Source organism: Rhinopithecus bieti, unplaced genomic scaffold, assembly GCF_001698545.2.
Source record: "Rhinopithecus bieti isolate Rb0 unplaced genomic scaffold, ASM169854v2 scaffold_38691, whole genome shotgun sequence".
NCBI lineage: Eukaryota > Metazoa > Chordata > Mammalia > Primates > Cercopithecidae > Rhinopithecus > Rhinopithecus bieti.
The window spans coordinates 685,516-704,110 of record NW_016816690.1 but is presented as its reverse complement, the minus strand read 5'-3'; the positions used below and the strand labels follow the sequence as shown (position 1 = coordinate 704,110).

Genomic DNA, 18,595 nt, shown 5'->3' with positions numbered 1-18,595 from the left:
CAAAAAATGTTTAGTAGGCAAGTATGGGAGGAGTTCCTGGATTTTTCAATTGCACCTTGCCTAACCAGACTTCCTTTACAGTCAATACCGTTTCTTTTAAAGTTTAATAGAAAACCATGGAATCAGCATAAAAATGCTGAGAGTTGTGAAAGTTTCAGTTTGTATAGACAGATTAAGAAGACAAATCAGCATATCATGTTCACAGAAAACTCAGTGTCATTTTTTTCAGTACTCAAAAAAGAAATAGGTTGTTTGTTTTTTGATAGGATTCAATAAAAACTGTAAACTAAAAGCAACCAAAGCCTGAACCAAAGATCTCTTGTTATATCATATGTGAGTTCATTCACATGTTCTCCTATTGTTGCTTCAGACACTTATAGAAAAAGCACATTCAGTTGCTTTGGAAATGCATCTAAGAGCAGCATTCAATTTCAACTGCCAACTGCTCGTAATAGCCGGATTAGACAGATCATTCTTCTCACCTATTGTTTCCCTTTACAAGGATATATTTAAAGCCGTGAATACACTCAGTGTCTTTGGATCTCCATATTTTAAAAAAATAAATGGCAATTACTATTTTGCCACATGATTTATAGTCTCAATCACTAAAAATACCAACACATTAATTATATGATTTGACTGTACAAACTAAGGTGACCACTTGCAACAATCTGTCCTACTATATAGAAAAACATTCAACAGATTAATATGCTGCTAAGCATAGCCTATTAAATTGATAAACTTTCAAGGGAAGAAGAATTTTAAAGATTACAGTTGGACTAATCTTTCTGTATGGTGCTCCAGGGTCATCACAAAATCAAACACAAAAGACTTTGCTGTGGAAATTGGCAACTAAAACAAAGATTCTCTAATTAAAAAAAAAAAAAATGAAGCCATTATGAAATAACAAAAATGTAAAAAGTAATAAAGAGAAATTAAACTCTGAAATAGGCTAACCATGTGAACTATATTGTCATAAAGCAAATAACTTCCCCACCAAATTTGTTACAATGAAAAAATTGCTTAATAACCAAATAGCAACCCTAAATCACCATCATTATAAAAATGACTAATACTTTGTGAATACATGTATATTTGGTGCCAGGCATGGTGCTAATGCATTCCCTGGCTTACCGCTTACAACATTTTTGTGAAAGAAGTACCATATTGCCCCTATTTTACAGGTGGGCAAACCAAAGCATAGAGCGGTTAAGTGACTTAGTCTAAGTCTAGTAAATTATAAACTCAGGGTTCAGATTTAAGCAGACAGTTTTCCAGACCCTGCACTGCCACTGTATCATGTTGTTAAAGGTTTTTGTTTTTGTTTTTTTCTTTTCTTTTGCTTTTTTTAGAGAGAGTCTTGCTCTGTCACCCAGGCTAGAGTGCAGTGGCGTGACTCACTGCAACCTTGGCCTCCCAGGCTCAAGTGATACTTGTGCCTCAGCCTCCAGAGTAGCTGGGATAACAGGCGTGCACCACTATGCCCAGGTAATGTTATAGGTATTTCTGAAGGCCTAAGGAGAGAAATAAAAATACTTTTAGGGCTTCTCCACCCTCATAAGGCTTATTTATGTTAGGATAACTGGCAGATAACATTTTTATTCTAAATCACAATCACTTTATCAAACCCCAAAGAATCAATGAGCTTCCTTAATAGATTAAGATAATGTGTTACAAGATGCTAACACGTGGTTTATCCTAATACTTGCCTGAGACATGCTTAATATTGTAATTATGAAGAAAGGGCTATCTTAAATTCCAACTATTTCTATTTGTGTCTGATGCAACAATAGGAGAATCACTGCTCCAGTCAGCAAGTTGCATGGAGGTGTCTTCTTTAACTTCAATAAATATAATTTCTTACATTTCCTGATCTGTCTGCAGCAGGAAAAAAAAGTGTTTGTCAGGTTTTTTCCTTTTTCTTTAAGTGAGGAAAAGTACAGAGGTGGGAGAGCAAGAATAGGTGAGGGGCAAAGTAATACCTACAAATACACACTTTCCAAACATAGAAGTTTCAAATCTGGCTGCCATGTCTTAGATAACAGTATCTTATAATAATCACTCAGTAGAAAAAAAAAAAAAAAAAACTGGCTTCTAATTATAAATGAAACTGAAAGGAATTAATATCTAGAAGGAAAAACTTTATCTCATTTTGCTAACTGCAAAGATATTTTGCTCCTCCATCTTTTCCAATTTAGTTTTTTCCAAATTCCCTGACCATTATCCCCTTTGGAACTGATGTTTTCTTCACATGTACACATTTGGTTTGTGCCTTTCCTACTGCTCACTATACGAGGTAATTATAAATGCTTAGTTTATAGCTGCCTTCCCCACCAGACTTGTAAATCTGAAGGCAAAGGTAATGCCTTATATCATCCCTCGGTGCTTTCTCAAGGCTCTCAACAAACTTCTGCTGAACTGCCTTAGTATCAAGTACTAAGGCAGGAGCAGCAAAATGACACAAATTGCAATGATTCAAACTGTGGCAGGGCAAACGTAAAAGTAAATGATTAAAAAAGAGAATAAATCCCATCCTGGTTAACATGGTGAAACCCCATCTCTACTAAAAAATACAAAAAATTAGCAAGGCATGGTGGCGGGTGCCTATAATCCCAGCTACTTGAGAGGCTGAGGTAGAAGAATCACTTGAACCCGGGAAGCGGAGGTTGCAGTGAGCCGAGATTGCGCCACTGCGCTCCAGCCTGGGCGACAGAGCAAGATTCCAACTCAAAAATAAATAAATAAATAAAATTTAAAAATAGAATAAATCAGGCCAGGTGCACATGGCTCACGCCTGTAATCCCAGCAATTTAGGAGGCTGAGGTGGGAGGACTGCTTGAGCCCATGAGTTTGAGACCAGCCTAGGCAACAAAGTGAGATCCCATCTCTACAAAAAACTAAAAAAAATTAGCTGGGCATGGTGGCATGAGCATCTGTGATCCCAGGTACATAGGAGGCTGAGGCAGGAGAATCCCACTTGAGCCCAGGAGGTTGAGGCTGGAGTAAGCTGTGTCTGTACCACTGCATTCCAGGCTAGGTGACAGATGGAGATCCTGTCTCAAATAATCAATCAATCAATCAATCAAACAGCACTTTGATTGACACTAAGAAGGTAACACGAAAGGGCAGGGGGGTGGAATTTAGTCTAGTAGTTGCTTTCTGACTCTGACAAAGTTCAAGTCCCAGCTCTGCCATTTCTAGCTGGGGGAGTCTGGACATCTCCCTAAGACTCAGTTTCTTCATCTGTAAATTGAGAACAAGAATAGTACTACTTCCAATGGTAATTGTGATGACTATTTAGTGCTGAACCCAGTGTCTACAATCACAAATTTGCACAGTCACTTTAAAGAAAAGCCAACTGTATTCAAGGTAAAAATAAGGATGCAGATGTTAAAATTCAGAAGAAATTATCTTTACTCCTCCAGCCTTATTTTCTGCACTTTACATGGCATCAGCACTGTACTGCCTGTGGTTCCCAGCATATATCATGCTATTTGTAGCCCTGTGCCTTAAGTTCTTGCTTAATAATGTTTCTTTTGACTGGGCACCGTAGCCCATGCATGTAATCCCAACGCTTTGGGAGGCTGAGGCAGGCGAATCACTTGAGGTCAGGAGTTCAAGACCAGCCTGGCCAACATGGCGAAACTCTGTCTCTACAAAAAATACAAAAATTAGCCAGGTGTGGTGGCCCGTGCCTGTAATCCCAGCTACTCGGGAGGCTGAGGCAGAAGAATAGGTTGAACCCGGGAGAAGGAGGTTGCAGTGAGCTAAGATCACACCACTGCACTCCAGCCTGAGTGACAGAACGAGACCATCTCAAAAAAAAAAAAAAAAAAGAACTCTTCTTTCCATCCTGCCCCTCACCCCTAACCCTCTGTTTGCTGAACAATTCCCACTCACTCTTCAAGGCTCAAGTTATAAGTCCTTGCTGGCTTTCTTCCTCTTTCTCAAGGCTTATGTATTTGTGACAACTACACTGTAATCTACTGACCTATTTAATATCAATCTTTCTACTGCTACTCTAAGCTTCCTGAGGTCAGAGACGAATTGGCTGCTGGATCCCCAGCAGTGGCATAAATGAGTAAGTAAATAAATATGTGTCAGACATAAAAAAGGTACTAAATAAGTTTTTCAGAAAATTAAATCAAACAGTTCCATCAAATCTAAGCTGGAACAGAGTATTATCTCTCTCCATCTGTTTCTAAGCACATCCTTTCCCACTCAATAAATGAAGTACTTCCCCCAATCTTTCAGGAAGTCTAGGGAACCATGGGTCCTTCTATTACATTCCAGAGCCAAGAGTACCTCACCAGGCTTTACCTTGACCGGAAAATGAGGGGCACTGTGATCAGTAGCTTTGCTGCTCAGAGGGGCAAGAAAATGCAGGGCAGTTTATAAAGGTATCTGAAGAGAAGTCAGTGCTGAGAAACAAAGGAAGGGAATGTATGAGATCACCTGCACAAAATAGCACTCACTAAATACTTCTGATTAACAAGATTCTTAAGGTTTTACTCATGTACATCCAGTCTCTGGCATATTTCAGGTTGGGTAAAGGGGCTCATCAAGAATTACACTTTTTTTAAAAAAAAATTGGAAATACTTTCCCTACTTCTAAGTTTACTGAATGGAAAACTACAGCTAGGTGTTTTATTCTTTTAATGGATTAACAAATAAACATAAAACATGGACATGTGAATAGCTTCAAAAGGCTAGGCACTACTGCAGACAACACTACAGCAGGCATTAATGGAAAAACTATAAATCTTAAGCTGCTGAAACCAGGAGTGATTTTGCTTTTTTTGTTTTTTTTTTTGTTTTTTTTTGAGACGAAGTTTCCCTCTTGTTGCCCAGGCTGGAGTGCAATGGCGTGATCTCGGCTCACTGCAACCTCAGCCTCCCGAGTAGCTGGGATTACAGGCATGTGCCACCACGCCTGGCTAATTTGGTATTTTTAGTAGAGATGGGGTTTCTCCATGTCGGTCAGGCTGGTCTCGAACTCCTGACCTTATCTGCCCACCTCGGCCTCCCAAAGTGCTGGGATTACAGGCATAAGCCACCGCGCCCGGCCTCCAGGAGTGATATTTAATGGCGCTGCCTAGGAAGACAGTGCTGCACAGTGTTTTTTTCAGTGTGAGCAAAATCTAGAAACTATTCCCTCTCACTTAAAGCCAGATAGAAAAGATGAGAAACCTGAAGATACTTTTTGAGGACCAAAGGCCTTCTCTTTCTCTGGGCTTCCCAGGTACTTGAGTGAAAATTCAAAATGTAAGCTAGTTTAAAGTTTATTTTCTATGCATGCAATTTAATAAATACTAAGTAATATATGAGACTTGCAATGGAACTTCAATGGAACACACTTCAGCTTATACCTGAATTAAGTATTTGGGAATTTAGTACCTCCCAAGGAAGAGTTCCACACCATTGGAAAAAAGGAGTGACTGTTTCATATAATGAACTAAGACAAGCTGCTATTTGGAACAAAATAAACATAATCCTTACTTCACATCATGTAGTAAAATTACTTTCAGACAATTAAAAGATATAAAAATAATACTGTAAATAGCTTTAAAACATATAGGTCCAAATTTTTTCAGTAAGTAGAATATTTCTATCCTTATAGATGGAAAAGTGAACAAAGAAAAATAATTTTAAAAATCCACACACAAGACTGGATTGATGGTATTAAAATTTTGTAAATGTCTGTATATACAAATGAATAAAATAAAATAAAACAAAATGGCAAATGAAAAACCAGGGGAAAATTTGCAACATAACAAAAAAAGGTTAATATTCCTAGTATATAAAGAATACTTACACATCAATATGAAAAAAATAAATAGCCATGAAGAAAGCTGGGCAAAGAACATGAACAATTTACAAAACAAGGAATATATAATAAAACATATAATAGTAAATATTTGAAAAAATGTTTAGCCTCTGGTTTTTAAAAATGTAAATTAAAACAACAATAAAATACTAGTGATTAAGAGAAGGGGTTCTGAGGTCAGACACCAGGCCTATAACCCTGGACAATTCACTTCACTTATCTGAGTCTATTTTCTCGGTAAAATCAAGAGAACAATAATGCTTACCCCACAGGAGTGATGTGAAAATTAAGCAACATGATGCACATAAGGTACTCAACACAGTGTCCAGTAGTGTAAGGCATAAATATCTGTAAGATGGAAATAATTTGGCACTGATCACCAAACAGCACCAGATGCTTCGGGACCTCAAAAAGGAAAGGTAAGAGGTCCACGAAATAGAGATCATTGTCACCCTTTGGGGTGGGGGGCAGGAGGGAGAAACCAAGGAGTAACTACCGTTGGGCAGTTCAAAGCCTGAACAGTACAGAGCACAAGAAAGCCAGCAAGTGACTAGGGGAAGTATACAGTTAAGTGTTCAATAAATATCCCTATGATGATGATGATACTTAAGGCTGTGAGAGTACACTGAAACATTTTCATACAATGCTTGTAAACAAAGATTGATTCAACCTTTCTGCAGGATAATTTGGCAACATGTATCAAAAGTCTTTTTTTTTTTTTGAGACGGAGTCTCGCTCTGTCGCCCAGGCTGGAGTGCAGTGGCCGGATCTCAGCTCACTGCAAGCTCCGCCTCTCGGGTTTACGCCATTCTCCTGCCTAAGCCTCCCGAGTAGCTGGGACTACAAACGCCCGCCACCTCGCCCGGCTCATTTTTTGTATTTTTAGTAGAGATGGGGTTTCACCGTGTTAGCCAGGATGGTCTCCATCTCCTGACCTCGTGATCCGCCTGTCTCGGCCTCCCAAAGTGCTGTGATTACAGGCTTGAGCCACCGCGCCCGGCCTTATCAAAAGTCTTAAAAGTGATCATCTTCTTTGGGCTTCTCAAGATATCTGTCTACGCTTAAAAACAGTAGAAGAACTCAAAATAGAAAAGATTGCTAAATATGACTATATCCATTGATCATCCATTGATCCATGTGTCAAATACTTTTTTTTTTTTTTTTTGAGAGGGAGTTTCGCTCTTGTTGCCCAGGCTGGAAGTGCTATGGCGAGGTCTTGGCTCACTGCAACCTCCGCCTCCCAGGTTCAAGCGATTCTCCTGCCTCAGTAGGGGTAGCTGAGATTACCGACACCCGCCACCACACGCGGCTAATTTTTGTATATTTAGTAGGCTGGTTTTAAACTCCTGACCTCAGGTGATATGCCCACCTCAGCCTCCCAAAGTGCTGGGATTACAGGCGTGAGCCACCGCACCCAGCCCCATGCGTCAAATACTTTTGAGCTCTGATAATACAAAAATATGCAAATGACCCAGTCCTTGACTTATAGGTTAGTGGGGGAGAAAAGTAATAAAATAAGTACAGTAAAAAGATAAGAGCCACCATGGGTAAGTATACGGTCCTATGCTGTGTGTAGAAGGAGCACCTACCATGGTCTGAGGGGGTGGAGTCAGGGAAGCTTCCCAGAAGAAGTGACATTTAAGCTGAGACCTGAAGGATGAGTAGGAAATCGTTAGGTAGAGAGATGAAGGAAAAGTGTTCCAGGTAAAGGAAACAGCATGTGCAAAAGCCTAAAGACCAAAGGGAGCATGGGCACGTCAGCTTAACTGTGAGCGGTGTGCAAGGCAGGGACTTGGGAAGAGACAGGGCTGAAGAGGTAAGCAAGGCTGGATCATTGAAGGATCACTAGTAATTTAATTATAGACTTTATTCTAAGAATAATACCAACTGAATTTAAAAGCACTTAGTTTGTAACAAATATAATAGTTAATATTCGTAATACATCAAGAGGGTACACAAACTGAAAAGAATAGCTCATAAAAAGGAAATACAATTGAAGTGAGTGTTGCACAACTCTAAGTTAACTAAAAATAATTGGATTGTATACTTATTAAAACAGGTACATTTCAGGGTTTGTAGATTATACCTCAAAAAATATATCTTTTCAAAAACTTTAATGTAAATGCCTATTAAGCATTTGAAAAATACCTGACCTAATAATAAAATACAAATCAAACCAACTAGGTACTACTCTTTATCCTAAAAAATTAGTAGTGATTAAAATACAAATGAAATGAGGCTGGACACATTGGTGTGGGCTTATAATCCCAGCTACTCAGAAGGCTGAGGTGGGAGGATTGCTTGAGCCCAGGAGTTCAAGACTAGCCTGGGAAATAGCAAGACACCAACTCAAAAATGAAAATGAAATGAGAATATTCAGTGTAAATAAGGTTAGGAAAAATGAGCATTCCTATACCATTCTAGCTGGAATAAACATTAATTGAAATAACCCTTCTAGAAAGCATAAATATATAACAGAAGTCTTTAAAACAATTTTTTTTTTCCACAGAGTCTTGCTCTGTTACCCAGGCTGAAGTGCAGTGGCACCATCTCAGCTTACCGCAACCTCTGCCTCCCAGGTTCAAGCAATTCTCCTGCCTCAGCCTCCCAAGTAGCTGGAACTACAGGAATGTACCAACACACCCGGTTAATTTTTTGTATTTTTAGTAGAGGTAGAGTTTCATTATGTTGGCCAGGCTGGTCTCAAACTCCTGACCTTGTGATCCACCCGCCTTGGCCTCCCAAAGTGCTGGGATTACAGGCATGAGCCACTGTGCCTGGCCTTAAAATTGTTTATACCCTATAATCCAGTAATTGAATTTCTTGAAATCTTAATAAATGTTCCAAACTGAGTCAAGTATTTCTAGCCAATGATGTTCACTATAATGTAATTTATCATAGAAAAACAATGGCTGGGTGTGGTGACTCACATCTGTAATCCCAGCATTTTGGAAGGCTGTAGTGAGAGGATTGCTTGAGCCCAGGAGTTTGAAACCAGCCTGGGCAACAGGATGAAACCTCGTTTCTCCAAAATATAAAATATTTGGATAGGCATGGTGGTGCATGTCTATGGTCCCAGCTTTTTGGTGGGGCTGAGATGGAAGGATCACTTCAGCCCAGGTCAGGGCTTCAGTGAGCTGTGATTGTACCACTACACTCCAGCCTGGGCAACAGAGTGAGACCCTGTCTCAAAAGAAAAAAAAAAAAAAAAAAGCTGGGGGCAGGGGGGTTGGAAAAAAACTGAATGCCAACCAATAATGGAATGGAATGGTTAGAAAGAGTTAAAATTACTGAATGGAGCTGGGTGCGGTGGCTCACGCCTGTAAGCCTATAACTTCAGGCAGGCATGGTGGTGCACATCTATAGTCCCAGTTACTTGGGAGGCTGAGAAAGGAGAATCGCTTGAACCTAGGAGGCGGAGGTTACAGTGAGCTGAGATCATGCTACTACACTCCAGTCTGGGCAACAGAGTGAGACTGTCTCAAAAAAGCAAAACAAAACATACAAACAAAAACTACTGAATGCGGTCATTTAAATGATATAGCAATACATCTGTGATAGATACCAAACTTCTAAAAAAAAAAGATATAAAATTATATATATACAGCAGTACTTCAGCTTTATAAAATAAATGGCACATGTCTTTTTTTTTAAATCTTTTCTGTACTTCTCTATATTTCTGGATTTCCTACAATAGTCATTTCTAGAGTTCATGAAAATTTCTAAAGCTGTCTTCAAAAAATTCAAAGGCATCACTTTTTTTTTTTCTCTGTCACTGGTGCCTAAATCAAGAAAAGCATCACTTGTGTTTATACTTAATAGAAATCAATTTCATATCTGCCTTGGCTTTATTTTCTCAAGCTAGTGAGAGAGGTGTGCCATATTTAATCTATATGTACATATAACTCAATATTTATTCAGCATCAAGAAATAAGATGTATATGTAAATGGATTTACGCATTAATTAGAATGTGCATCTTAAATGTCAAAACTTCGGTGAAACTTAGATGGACATCTATCTAAAAATACACCACACTCAATCCTGATGGCTTAAATCAAGATTTAAAACAAGAGTAAGCCTTCTTATGATGATTCAGAATCATCATTAGGAACATATAATAGTAGCTGTCAGGAACTACTGGGTCCTAGAGGACTATCTGTCCCTATATTAATTAGGCAAGAATTGCTCAATTTTTTTATTATGCCAGCTACTTGTGGGTTTTTTTTTTCCCCCTTTTCCCTTGTGGTGAAACCAATAGCTATTCTTTCCCAGCACTATAGGGAACCTGCCTTTAGCAGCACCTGTAATTTTCCATTCTTATGCTGCTTTTGGTAATACAAGAATAAGAAAACTTAATATCCACATTTATAAGATTTATGTATAAATTAAGAGTTAATAGGCTTCAAACAAAGCTATCACCTAAAATGATTTGCATAAACTTAGATGATTCTGTTCTAGGTGGTCAAGGCTGCAATATAAATGATCTCCAAAGAGATTGTGAGTTCTTGATTGTGTTTCATATCTTGCACCTTTATTCAACTGGCAGTCAAGTCTCAGGATCAGAAACTGCTGCATATGCTGTTTCTCTTACCACATCATGGAAAGAGATATAAACCAGGAGCCAAGGAACTTAGTTCTATGCAGTTATTACACCCACAAGTTTTGTCACTTTCAGCCAAGTCTTTAAACTGTGGTACCTGTCCTGCGTAACTTTTGAGGCTGCTTGAGAATTAAATTAGATCACAAACACACACACACCAAAAACCACTCTGAAAAGTACCGGGCACTACAGAAAACTAAAATACTATTATAGTATTATACTGTGTTTATTTAACCCTGGATCAATATAGGTATCAATTCAGAAAATTCACACCAGATTGGGGATTGGTGGGAGAATGGGGAGGAGATGATGGTCAAAGGGTACAAAGTCTCCATTAGACATGAGGAGTAAGTTATGAAGAGCTATTGTACAATATGGTTTCTATAGTCAATAATAATGTATTGTAGACTTGAAAATTGTAGCTGGTCACAGTGGCTCATGCCTATAATCCCAATTCTTTAGGAGGCTGAGACAGGAGGATCCCTTGAGTCCAGGAGTTCAAGACCAGCCTGGGCAGCAAGTCCCCAAGCAAGTCTCCATCTCTACAAAGAAAAAAAATTAAAATTAGCTGGGCAGTCCCAGATACTCAGGAGGCTGAGGTAGGAGGATCACTTGAGCCCAGGAACTTGAGGCTGCAGTGAGCTATGACTGTGCCACTGCACTCTAGCCTGTGCTACAGTGAGACTCCATCTTTAAAAAAAAAAAAGAAAGAAAGAAAGAAAGAAAATTGCTGTGAGATTTTAAATGTTTTCACCACAAAAAAAGCTAACTAGGTGAAGTGATAGATGTTAATTAGCCTTACTTAATTATTCCATAATGTACACATATATTAAAACATCATGTTTTATACCATAAATGTTTTGTCCATTAAAAAGTAATACATTTTTTAAAATAAAAAAGAAGTTTTAAAAAAATTTATACCAGAAAGAACAGAAAGAGACAGAGATGATTCTTATATTGCCTTCTAGTAATCAGGAAACATCTATTATCTAAGAAGAACAATATCTATCCCAAGAGTTGGCATCTCTGATCCCTCCCCTCAAATCTAATCAGTTCCCAAGTCTTTTCCACAGCCCCTCACATCTGTCTCTTTCTTTCCTTTACCACTTCAAAATCCCAGTTTGGGCATTTATTACCTCACACCTGAGCTTCTAGAACAGCCTCTCACTGGCTCCACTCATGGCCTCTCTCTCTTTCTCAAAGAGAAAGTTCTCTGGCTCATATCTACTAGATCAATTTTCTTAAAATAGGCCTGGTGTGGTGGCTCATGCCTGTAATTCCAGCACTTTGGGAGGCCAAGGTGGGCAGATGGCTTGAGCCCAGGAATTCGAGACCAGTCTGGGTAACATGGCGAAATCCCATCTCTACAAAAAACAACCAAAAAAACCACAAAAATTAGCCAGGCGTGACGGTGCATGCCTGTAGTCCCAGCTACCGGGGAAGCTGAGGTGGGAGGATCGCCTGAACCCAAGAGGCGGAGGTTGCAGTGAGCCGAGATTGTCCTACTGCACTCTAGCCTGAATGGCAAAGTGAGACTCTGTCTCAAAAAAAAAAAAAAAAACTTAAAATACCACTGTGATCATATCTACTCAAAACCTCAGCAGACTCTTCATTACCTTCTCCATCAAGTTCAAACTCCAAACTCCCAAGCTCAGTAGTCCCTGTGCAGTCCTAGCTGCCTCCTCACCTTTATCTCTTACTACTCTCCCAAACAAATCCTTCCTCAAACTGGTCTATTTAATTCCTTCAGATATGCCCTGTACTCTTCTGCCTCTAAGTTTTGGCATACACAATTTCTCTTCATTTGCAATACTCTCTTCTTCACAGCTTCTCTCTTGGCCTATAGAAATTCAATCCATCCTTCAAGAACTAGTTTGAGAGCCACCTACTAGGCATACTTTTTCATCACCAAGGAGGAAAAGATGGCAGATTCTAAAGTTAGACATGTCTAGGTTTGAATTATAACTCCAGTCACTTACTGGCTGAGTGACACTGCATATACTCCTTAAAACTCTTTGCCTCAGCTTCTTCATCTTTAAGATGGGGATAAGAGCAACTTCCCTAAGGCATATTGTGTAAAGTAAATGAATTAACTCATGTAAAGCACTTAACATGATGCCTGGCATAGATGAGGACCCAAGAAATGTTAGATATTGTTATTACTCTTATTATTAACATTGCCATTAGTGAATTTATCTTAATCTGAATTCAGATAATACTTATGGCCATTACAAACCCTTCACATACCTACAGTATCATTCCCCTCCTTCTTCTTTTCCCTCTTACCTCATGTTTGTTCTTCCTCCAATGCCCCAGGCCCCCAGATTGCAAGATCCTGATGAACGGGTCAATTTCTTATACATCTTAGTATCTACAGTGGTCACTCACACCTAGCATATTGTTTAATGCCTAATGAAACAACACTAAAGAGCTGGCAGTATTAAAATGCCCTGCATCCTATAGTGAAAAAGTATTAACAGCGTGCTTAAAATGATTAATTAAAAAATGTAAATTTCCAGCCTCACAAAATTAAACCTCTTCTTTCATGGTTCTCTAGGTTCTTTTTGCTATTTTAAAGCAAACGACCCAACCTATTCATGCAGCAAGAGATGGAACAGCAAAATATATGGAGGTCAGACAGCAGCCAAATGCTAGAGTACAAGGACCTCGAAACAACTCAGCTGAACACAATTCTGGATGAAGTCCAAAAGGGAGACAATTTAAAGGGAAAGGAAGCTGGCTTATTAGTTATGCTAATAATGCTGATTGTTACACCAGCCTTAGGATTCCTTTGCATACAGGGCCAAGTATAAACAACTGAAATAACCAGGCTAGTAGATATAGAAATATTAGTGATTTAACTCAACAATGGAGCTTATTACACGATCAATTTAATTACCTATGTCAAAAGTGACTATTAACATACCTCAAGATTTGAAAGTAACTCAAGTTTTGGCTAATGAAGTCATATCAAGTGTACACGGTCTTACTGTATACTAATCATTCACTTCAAGTAAATTAGTATGATGACAACTTGATATACATATATTATCATAGCATAAACTATTTTCAACAATGCCCAAGGAAAATAAATGTTACTCTAGTACTGATTTCCAGTTTATTTGTATGACTCTAATAACTTTCAATCGATTTATTCAAAATCAGGCCTAGTAACCACAAACCAAAGAGTTTACTAGTGGAGTGAATTAAGAAGGTTTGATGGTATGTTAATGACTTTCCAAAAACTAGCATAAAGTACTACACATAAGAATAAACTATATTAAATTTTTATTCCTATGATACTTGTCCTCAGATGACCCTAAAATGTTTTACCAGCTTTGAAGTACAAGTATTCTCAAATCACAAAATCTTAGATTAGAAATAGAAGTCCCCCACTGCAGGAATTCTTTATATCACCTCCCAGGCAAAATGTTCTCCAGCCTTTGCTTGAATATTTCCAGCAATGTGCACTCACTATTTTGCAAGGCAGTGCACTCCACTGTTACAAATTCTTCCTTACAATCACTGGAAATATGCCTCCCTGAACCAAGAATCCCAGTTCAGCTCTCCGAAACAACCCAAGATATGTTAACCTTTGAAATAAAATCACTTATTGAATTAAGATATAGTTGTCAATTTGGTCACACAAAATGCAATTAAAGCTCAGAAAAGAAGAAACTACAACCATACACAACAAAACTTTGAAATTCAGGAAATTATACTGAAATGACAAGCCAGCAAATTTCAGGATATCAAAGCTCATACCTCAGTTAACATACAAATATTAAGAGTAACCTGATTGATTTTTTTTTACAATGGAGAGTGGTACAGTGTTTATTAAATACCTTTTTTTGCAACTTGATACTACTAAATCCACCAACACAGTTTTTAAAATTACAGTTCTGCAGGAAGTTCAAAGTGGTTTTCCCAGTTGCTCACATTTTCATTCAGTCTATTTCTCTCTAAAACATCTGGGTGTTTGTTTTTTAAAGCCCATTCGCCCCACTGGTGCAATATATTGTTTTTAAAAATAAATATTTTCAAAAACGAAGCCTAAGAAATGGAGTGTAAAATAAAAGAGTGGGGGTGGTGAAAGGAGAGAAGGCAAAGACGGGCCCAGCGGGGAAAGGCTGGTTACTGGGTATTCTCCTTCTGAGAGCATGCTTTATTGGCACAGGCATCTGAGGTAACGAGTCATACAAACACGACCTTATAACGAGAATGATCATGAGCAATGAGTGTAAGGCATAAATATCTGTAAGATGGAAATAATTTGGCACTGATCACCAAACAGCACCAGATGCTTCGGGACCTCAAAAAGGAAAGGTAAGAGGTCCACGAAATAGAGATCATTGTCACCCTTTGGGGTGGGGGGCAGGAGGGAGAAACCAAGGAGTAACTACCGTTGGGCAGTTCAAAGCCTGAACAGTACAGAGCACAAGAAAGCCAGCAAGTGACTAGGGGAAGGCACACACCCTGGCGAGTCCGAAGAAGGGTGTGCAGTGTGCAAATACTGAACGGGTCTATGAAATGGTGTGGGTAAGAGATGTGGGTGTGGGTAAGGGGCAACGCAGGAGGCTCACGGTCCCCTCCCTGCCGCAGAGCAACAGAGGGTAAAAGAAGGGGGAGGGTGAAAAGCAAGAATGACTCATTACCAAAAGGAAGTGCTCAAGCCATAGGGAGGCATGCCACAGGGGATTTCAGGGCGAGGATTGTGAGGAGCTAGGTGCTCAGGGTGATGGGGGCAAAAATCAACGTCTTGTAGTTCCTGCTGCTAGTCTTTAAGATGGGGGTGTGGGGGGTTCGTGGCAGCCGACTGCCAAGGCCTGGGAAGCGGCGCGGCGCGTGCGCAGTGGCGTTCGGCGGGACCCGCTGAGGCAAAGCGGAGCCGCAGTGACAGAAGCAAGCGGAGCGGCCGCCAGGAAGGACTCACCGAGGCGCAGGGGCTGGAGGTAGTGCTGGGGGTAGGTGACCGCTGGACCGTGACCAAAGCCATCTAGGCGCTGCTGGGTTGTTCCGGGCAGGGCATTCTTGTCCTGAGTGTGGGGGGCGGGAGGGTGACGGAGCCGGGATGGGGAAAGGGGTGCGGGGTGGGGATGAAGGGAACGGGGAAGAGGAGGAGGCCGCAGGAACGGCCGCAGATTCCGCACCCACCACCAGACTCTCGCCGACTGACGCGCCGAACGGGCGGCGGGCGGGCGGTTCGGCAGCTGCGGGGCACAATGAGCGCTCCCAGTGCGCAGGCGCCACCTGTCAGCTACCGCCTCTCCCCTCGGCGCGCGCCGCCGCCTGGTCGTAACCCTTGAGTTGCCGGAAGCCGGCCAAGTGCGTGGGCTTCGGGCCGCCGCACCCTCCTGGGTTGCCTCCTTCGCACTGGAATTGCGTGGTTTGCCAGCGCTGGGTGCTGTGGAGTGGGGTGGGGGAAGGGGCCGGGGGGAGCCAGCCGGGTGAGGGGTCTCAGCCGGGTGAGGGGACCGCTGGAATCTGCACTCCTGAGACAACCATTTTATGAGGTGGGGCGGCGCACAGCTTAACCAACCTTAGAAAAAAGCATCTGAGATGAAAATCCTGAAGCAAACACGTTTTCTAGTGGGAAAGGGCTCCGCAGAGTTTCAGACCCTCTCACTGGGCGCAGACAGGACTGAGCTAGACCAGTTTACCCCCTTCGCTCCGGTTCTCGGGGGCTTTTTCTCAACTTTCCCACCCTTCCGTCCATGTTTTATGATGAGACTTCTGGAAAGAAAACCATTTTCCTTTTGATACCCTGGAAAGGTTTGTGGTACCCTCATGCTTCCTCTATTGGCTGTCTAAAGACTTATTCATTATTCCTGAGGAGAAGAGAAGCTGAGCGCGCCTGGGAGTCCCTGGAAGCCTGGCTCCATGAGTTGTGAGGGTCCAGCCTGCTATTGACCTCTCACTTGCCTCCTGCTGTAAAGACATTCTCTTAATTAAACAGGATTTGCTCGTTAAGATTTCTTCTCCTTCGTCTCTAAATGTCATTATTTCATAGACCTGTGTAAAAGTGAAGATTAAAAGATATTTTAAGGGAATGATTTTCTCAGAGGTAAACTCTTTGCAGAACATAAGCAAAGAATGTAATGGAAAATCAAGATTAAAAAGGAAAAAAAATCGCACAATGCAAATATCACTGATTATTTACACAAAGAAAGAGAGTTGACAAGGCTATTTCTCAGTTTGAGTGGATGAGCTGGTAAATACCACCGTATATATCAAAGCTGTAGAAAACACACACACTCGGGAGTTTGCAGTTATTAAAACCCACCCCCTCCTGTTTGTCGCTCAAACACTCTTGGATCTCATTGCTCCTTTTAAACTGACAGGGCTGTCATGAGCTCTTTCTGGCTGCTGTACGGTTAAATGCCACAAGAGTTCTCTGTGCTGAGCCTTTGTTCTCTCCCTGGGGCCCTGTGGTTGAAATAATTAGCAGGGAGTTTCCATCAAGAATCAGACACTGAGGGTCCCTGTACTATACAGTCCTATATAGAGTGTAGTGCAGAGAAGCCAGCTGGTAGGCTTTTGCCCCCTGGTGGTGATCAGGAGTGACTGTGAGGCAAAATTAAACAAAGATGTATGGTTCACAGATTAAACAATCTGACTGTGTTTTTCCCAGAGCTCCGTAGTAAACAGGAAAAGAGAAGGCAAGGTTCAGAAGTAAGAACTTTGAACCAATGCATGGGAGACCAAACAGGAAACTAGATACACAGCCAAGAAATACACATAGCTAGAAGCTGAATGAACTCAAATAAATGAAATATATGTGCTTTATGAACCAAAGTATCATTCTAGAAAAAGTAATACTCAAATCTGTAGGTCTTAGTACTTGTATGTTGATTCTCTGACTCAGGGACGGCAACAATGATGATCTACTTTTTTATGGTAACATACTCTTAAGAAATTCTCTTGGAAAATGTAGGACTTGAGTCCATTAACCTTGCAGTGAGAAAGACCACTACCATTGGAATCAGAAGACCTGGTTTCTAGTTCCAGCTCTAAAACCTTATGCAAATTGCTTGAACTTTTTGAGCGTTAATTCCTTTATCTCTACAATGGAACCCTAACTGATAGGATTCTTGAGATAATGTATGGTAAAGTGCAGCATAAACTGTAAAGCCCTCTATGTAATTAAGATAACTTTTTTTTTTTCTTTTGAGACAGAGTCTCCCTTTGCCGCCCAGGCTGGAGTACAGTGGTGCAATCTCGGCTCACTGCAACCACCACCTCCTGGGTTCAAGAAAGTCTGCTGCTTCAGCCTCCCGAGTAGCTGGGATTACAGGGGCCCGCCGCCACACCCGGCTAGTTTTTGTATTGGCCGGGCTGGTCTCGAACACCTGTCCTTAAGTGATCTGCCCACCTCAGCCTCCCAAAGTGTTAGGATTACAGGCGTGAGCCACTGCGCCCGGCCTTTTTTTTTTTTTTTTTTTTGACGTGGAGTTTCACTCTTGTTGCCCAGACTGGAGTGCAATGGCACAATCTCAGCTCACTGCAACCTCCGCCTCCCTGGTTCAAGCTGTTCTCCTGTCTCAGCCTCCTGAATAGCTGGAATTATAAGCATGTACCACCACGCCCAGCTAATTTTATGTCTTTTTGGTAGAGACGGGGGTTTCACCATGTTGGTCAGGCTGGTCTTGAACTTCTGACCTCAGATGATCCACCTGCCTTGGCCTCCCAAAATGCTGGGATTACAGGCGTGAGCCCCTGCGCCCGATCATCATTCTTTTTCTTAATAGTAGAAGTAGATTAGTGGTCAAGACATGTTTCATCTGTAGGTAAGTGTGGAACATTTTTGTTCCACATATCTAAGGTGATAAAATCCTGATCAAGAATTATGAGATACCAAAATTCACATTGTATCAGGAAGTTCATTTATTAATTTTCAGGGGAAATATTTCTTCCTGGTATATACCTTTTAAAGAAACTAAGATTTGGAAATTATTGGTGCATGTTCATTAATTTATTTACTAATAATTGAGAAAATATTTTTTTAATGTGTATCATATACTAGACACTGCTTTAAGAACAAGAAATGTTTATCTACCTCTTAGGGGCTCAAAGCCAATTAGTAGGGGAAAACACATCAACAAATAATTAGAGCGTAGTTTAGTGGTACCATGGCTTCTGTCACCTCTGCTAGGCACGAAAGGAGGTA

At 40.7% G+C, this 18,595-nt stretch overlaps 1 protein-coding gene across 3 annotated transcripts in view; it reads right to left on the bottom strand.

Moving 5' to 3' along the window:
* The window catches only part of SSH2 (slingshot protein phosphatase 2), a 316,292-nt gene extending 300,640 nt beyond the window's left edge, over nt 1-15,652 (bottom strand). For 2 of the 3 annotated variants that reach the window (XM_017855091.1, XM_017855094.1), the window contains exon 1: nt 15,362-15,652. In XM_017855091.1, the coding sequence (XP_017710580.1) occupies nt 15,362-15,424 (63 nt within the window). In that variant the 5' untranslated portion in view covers nt 15,425-15,652. The remainder of the gene's footprint in view (nt 1-15,361) is intronic. The other variant, XM_017855092.1, reaches the window with a different exon arrangement.
* Nucleotides 15,653-18,595: the final 2,943 nt, after the last annotated feature.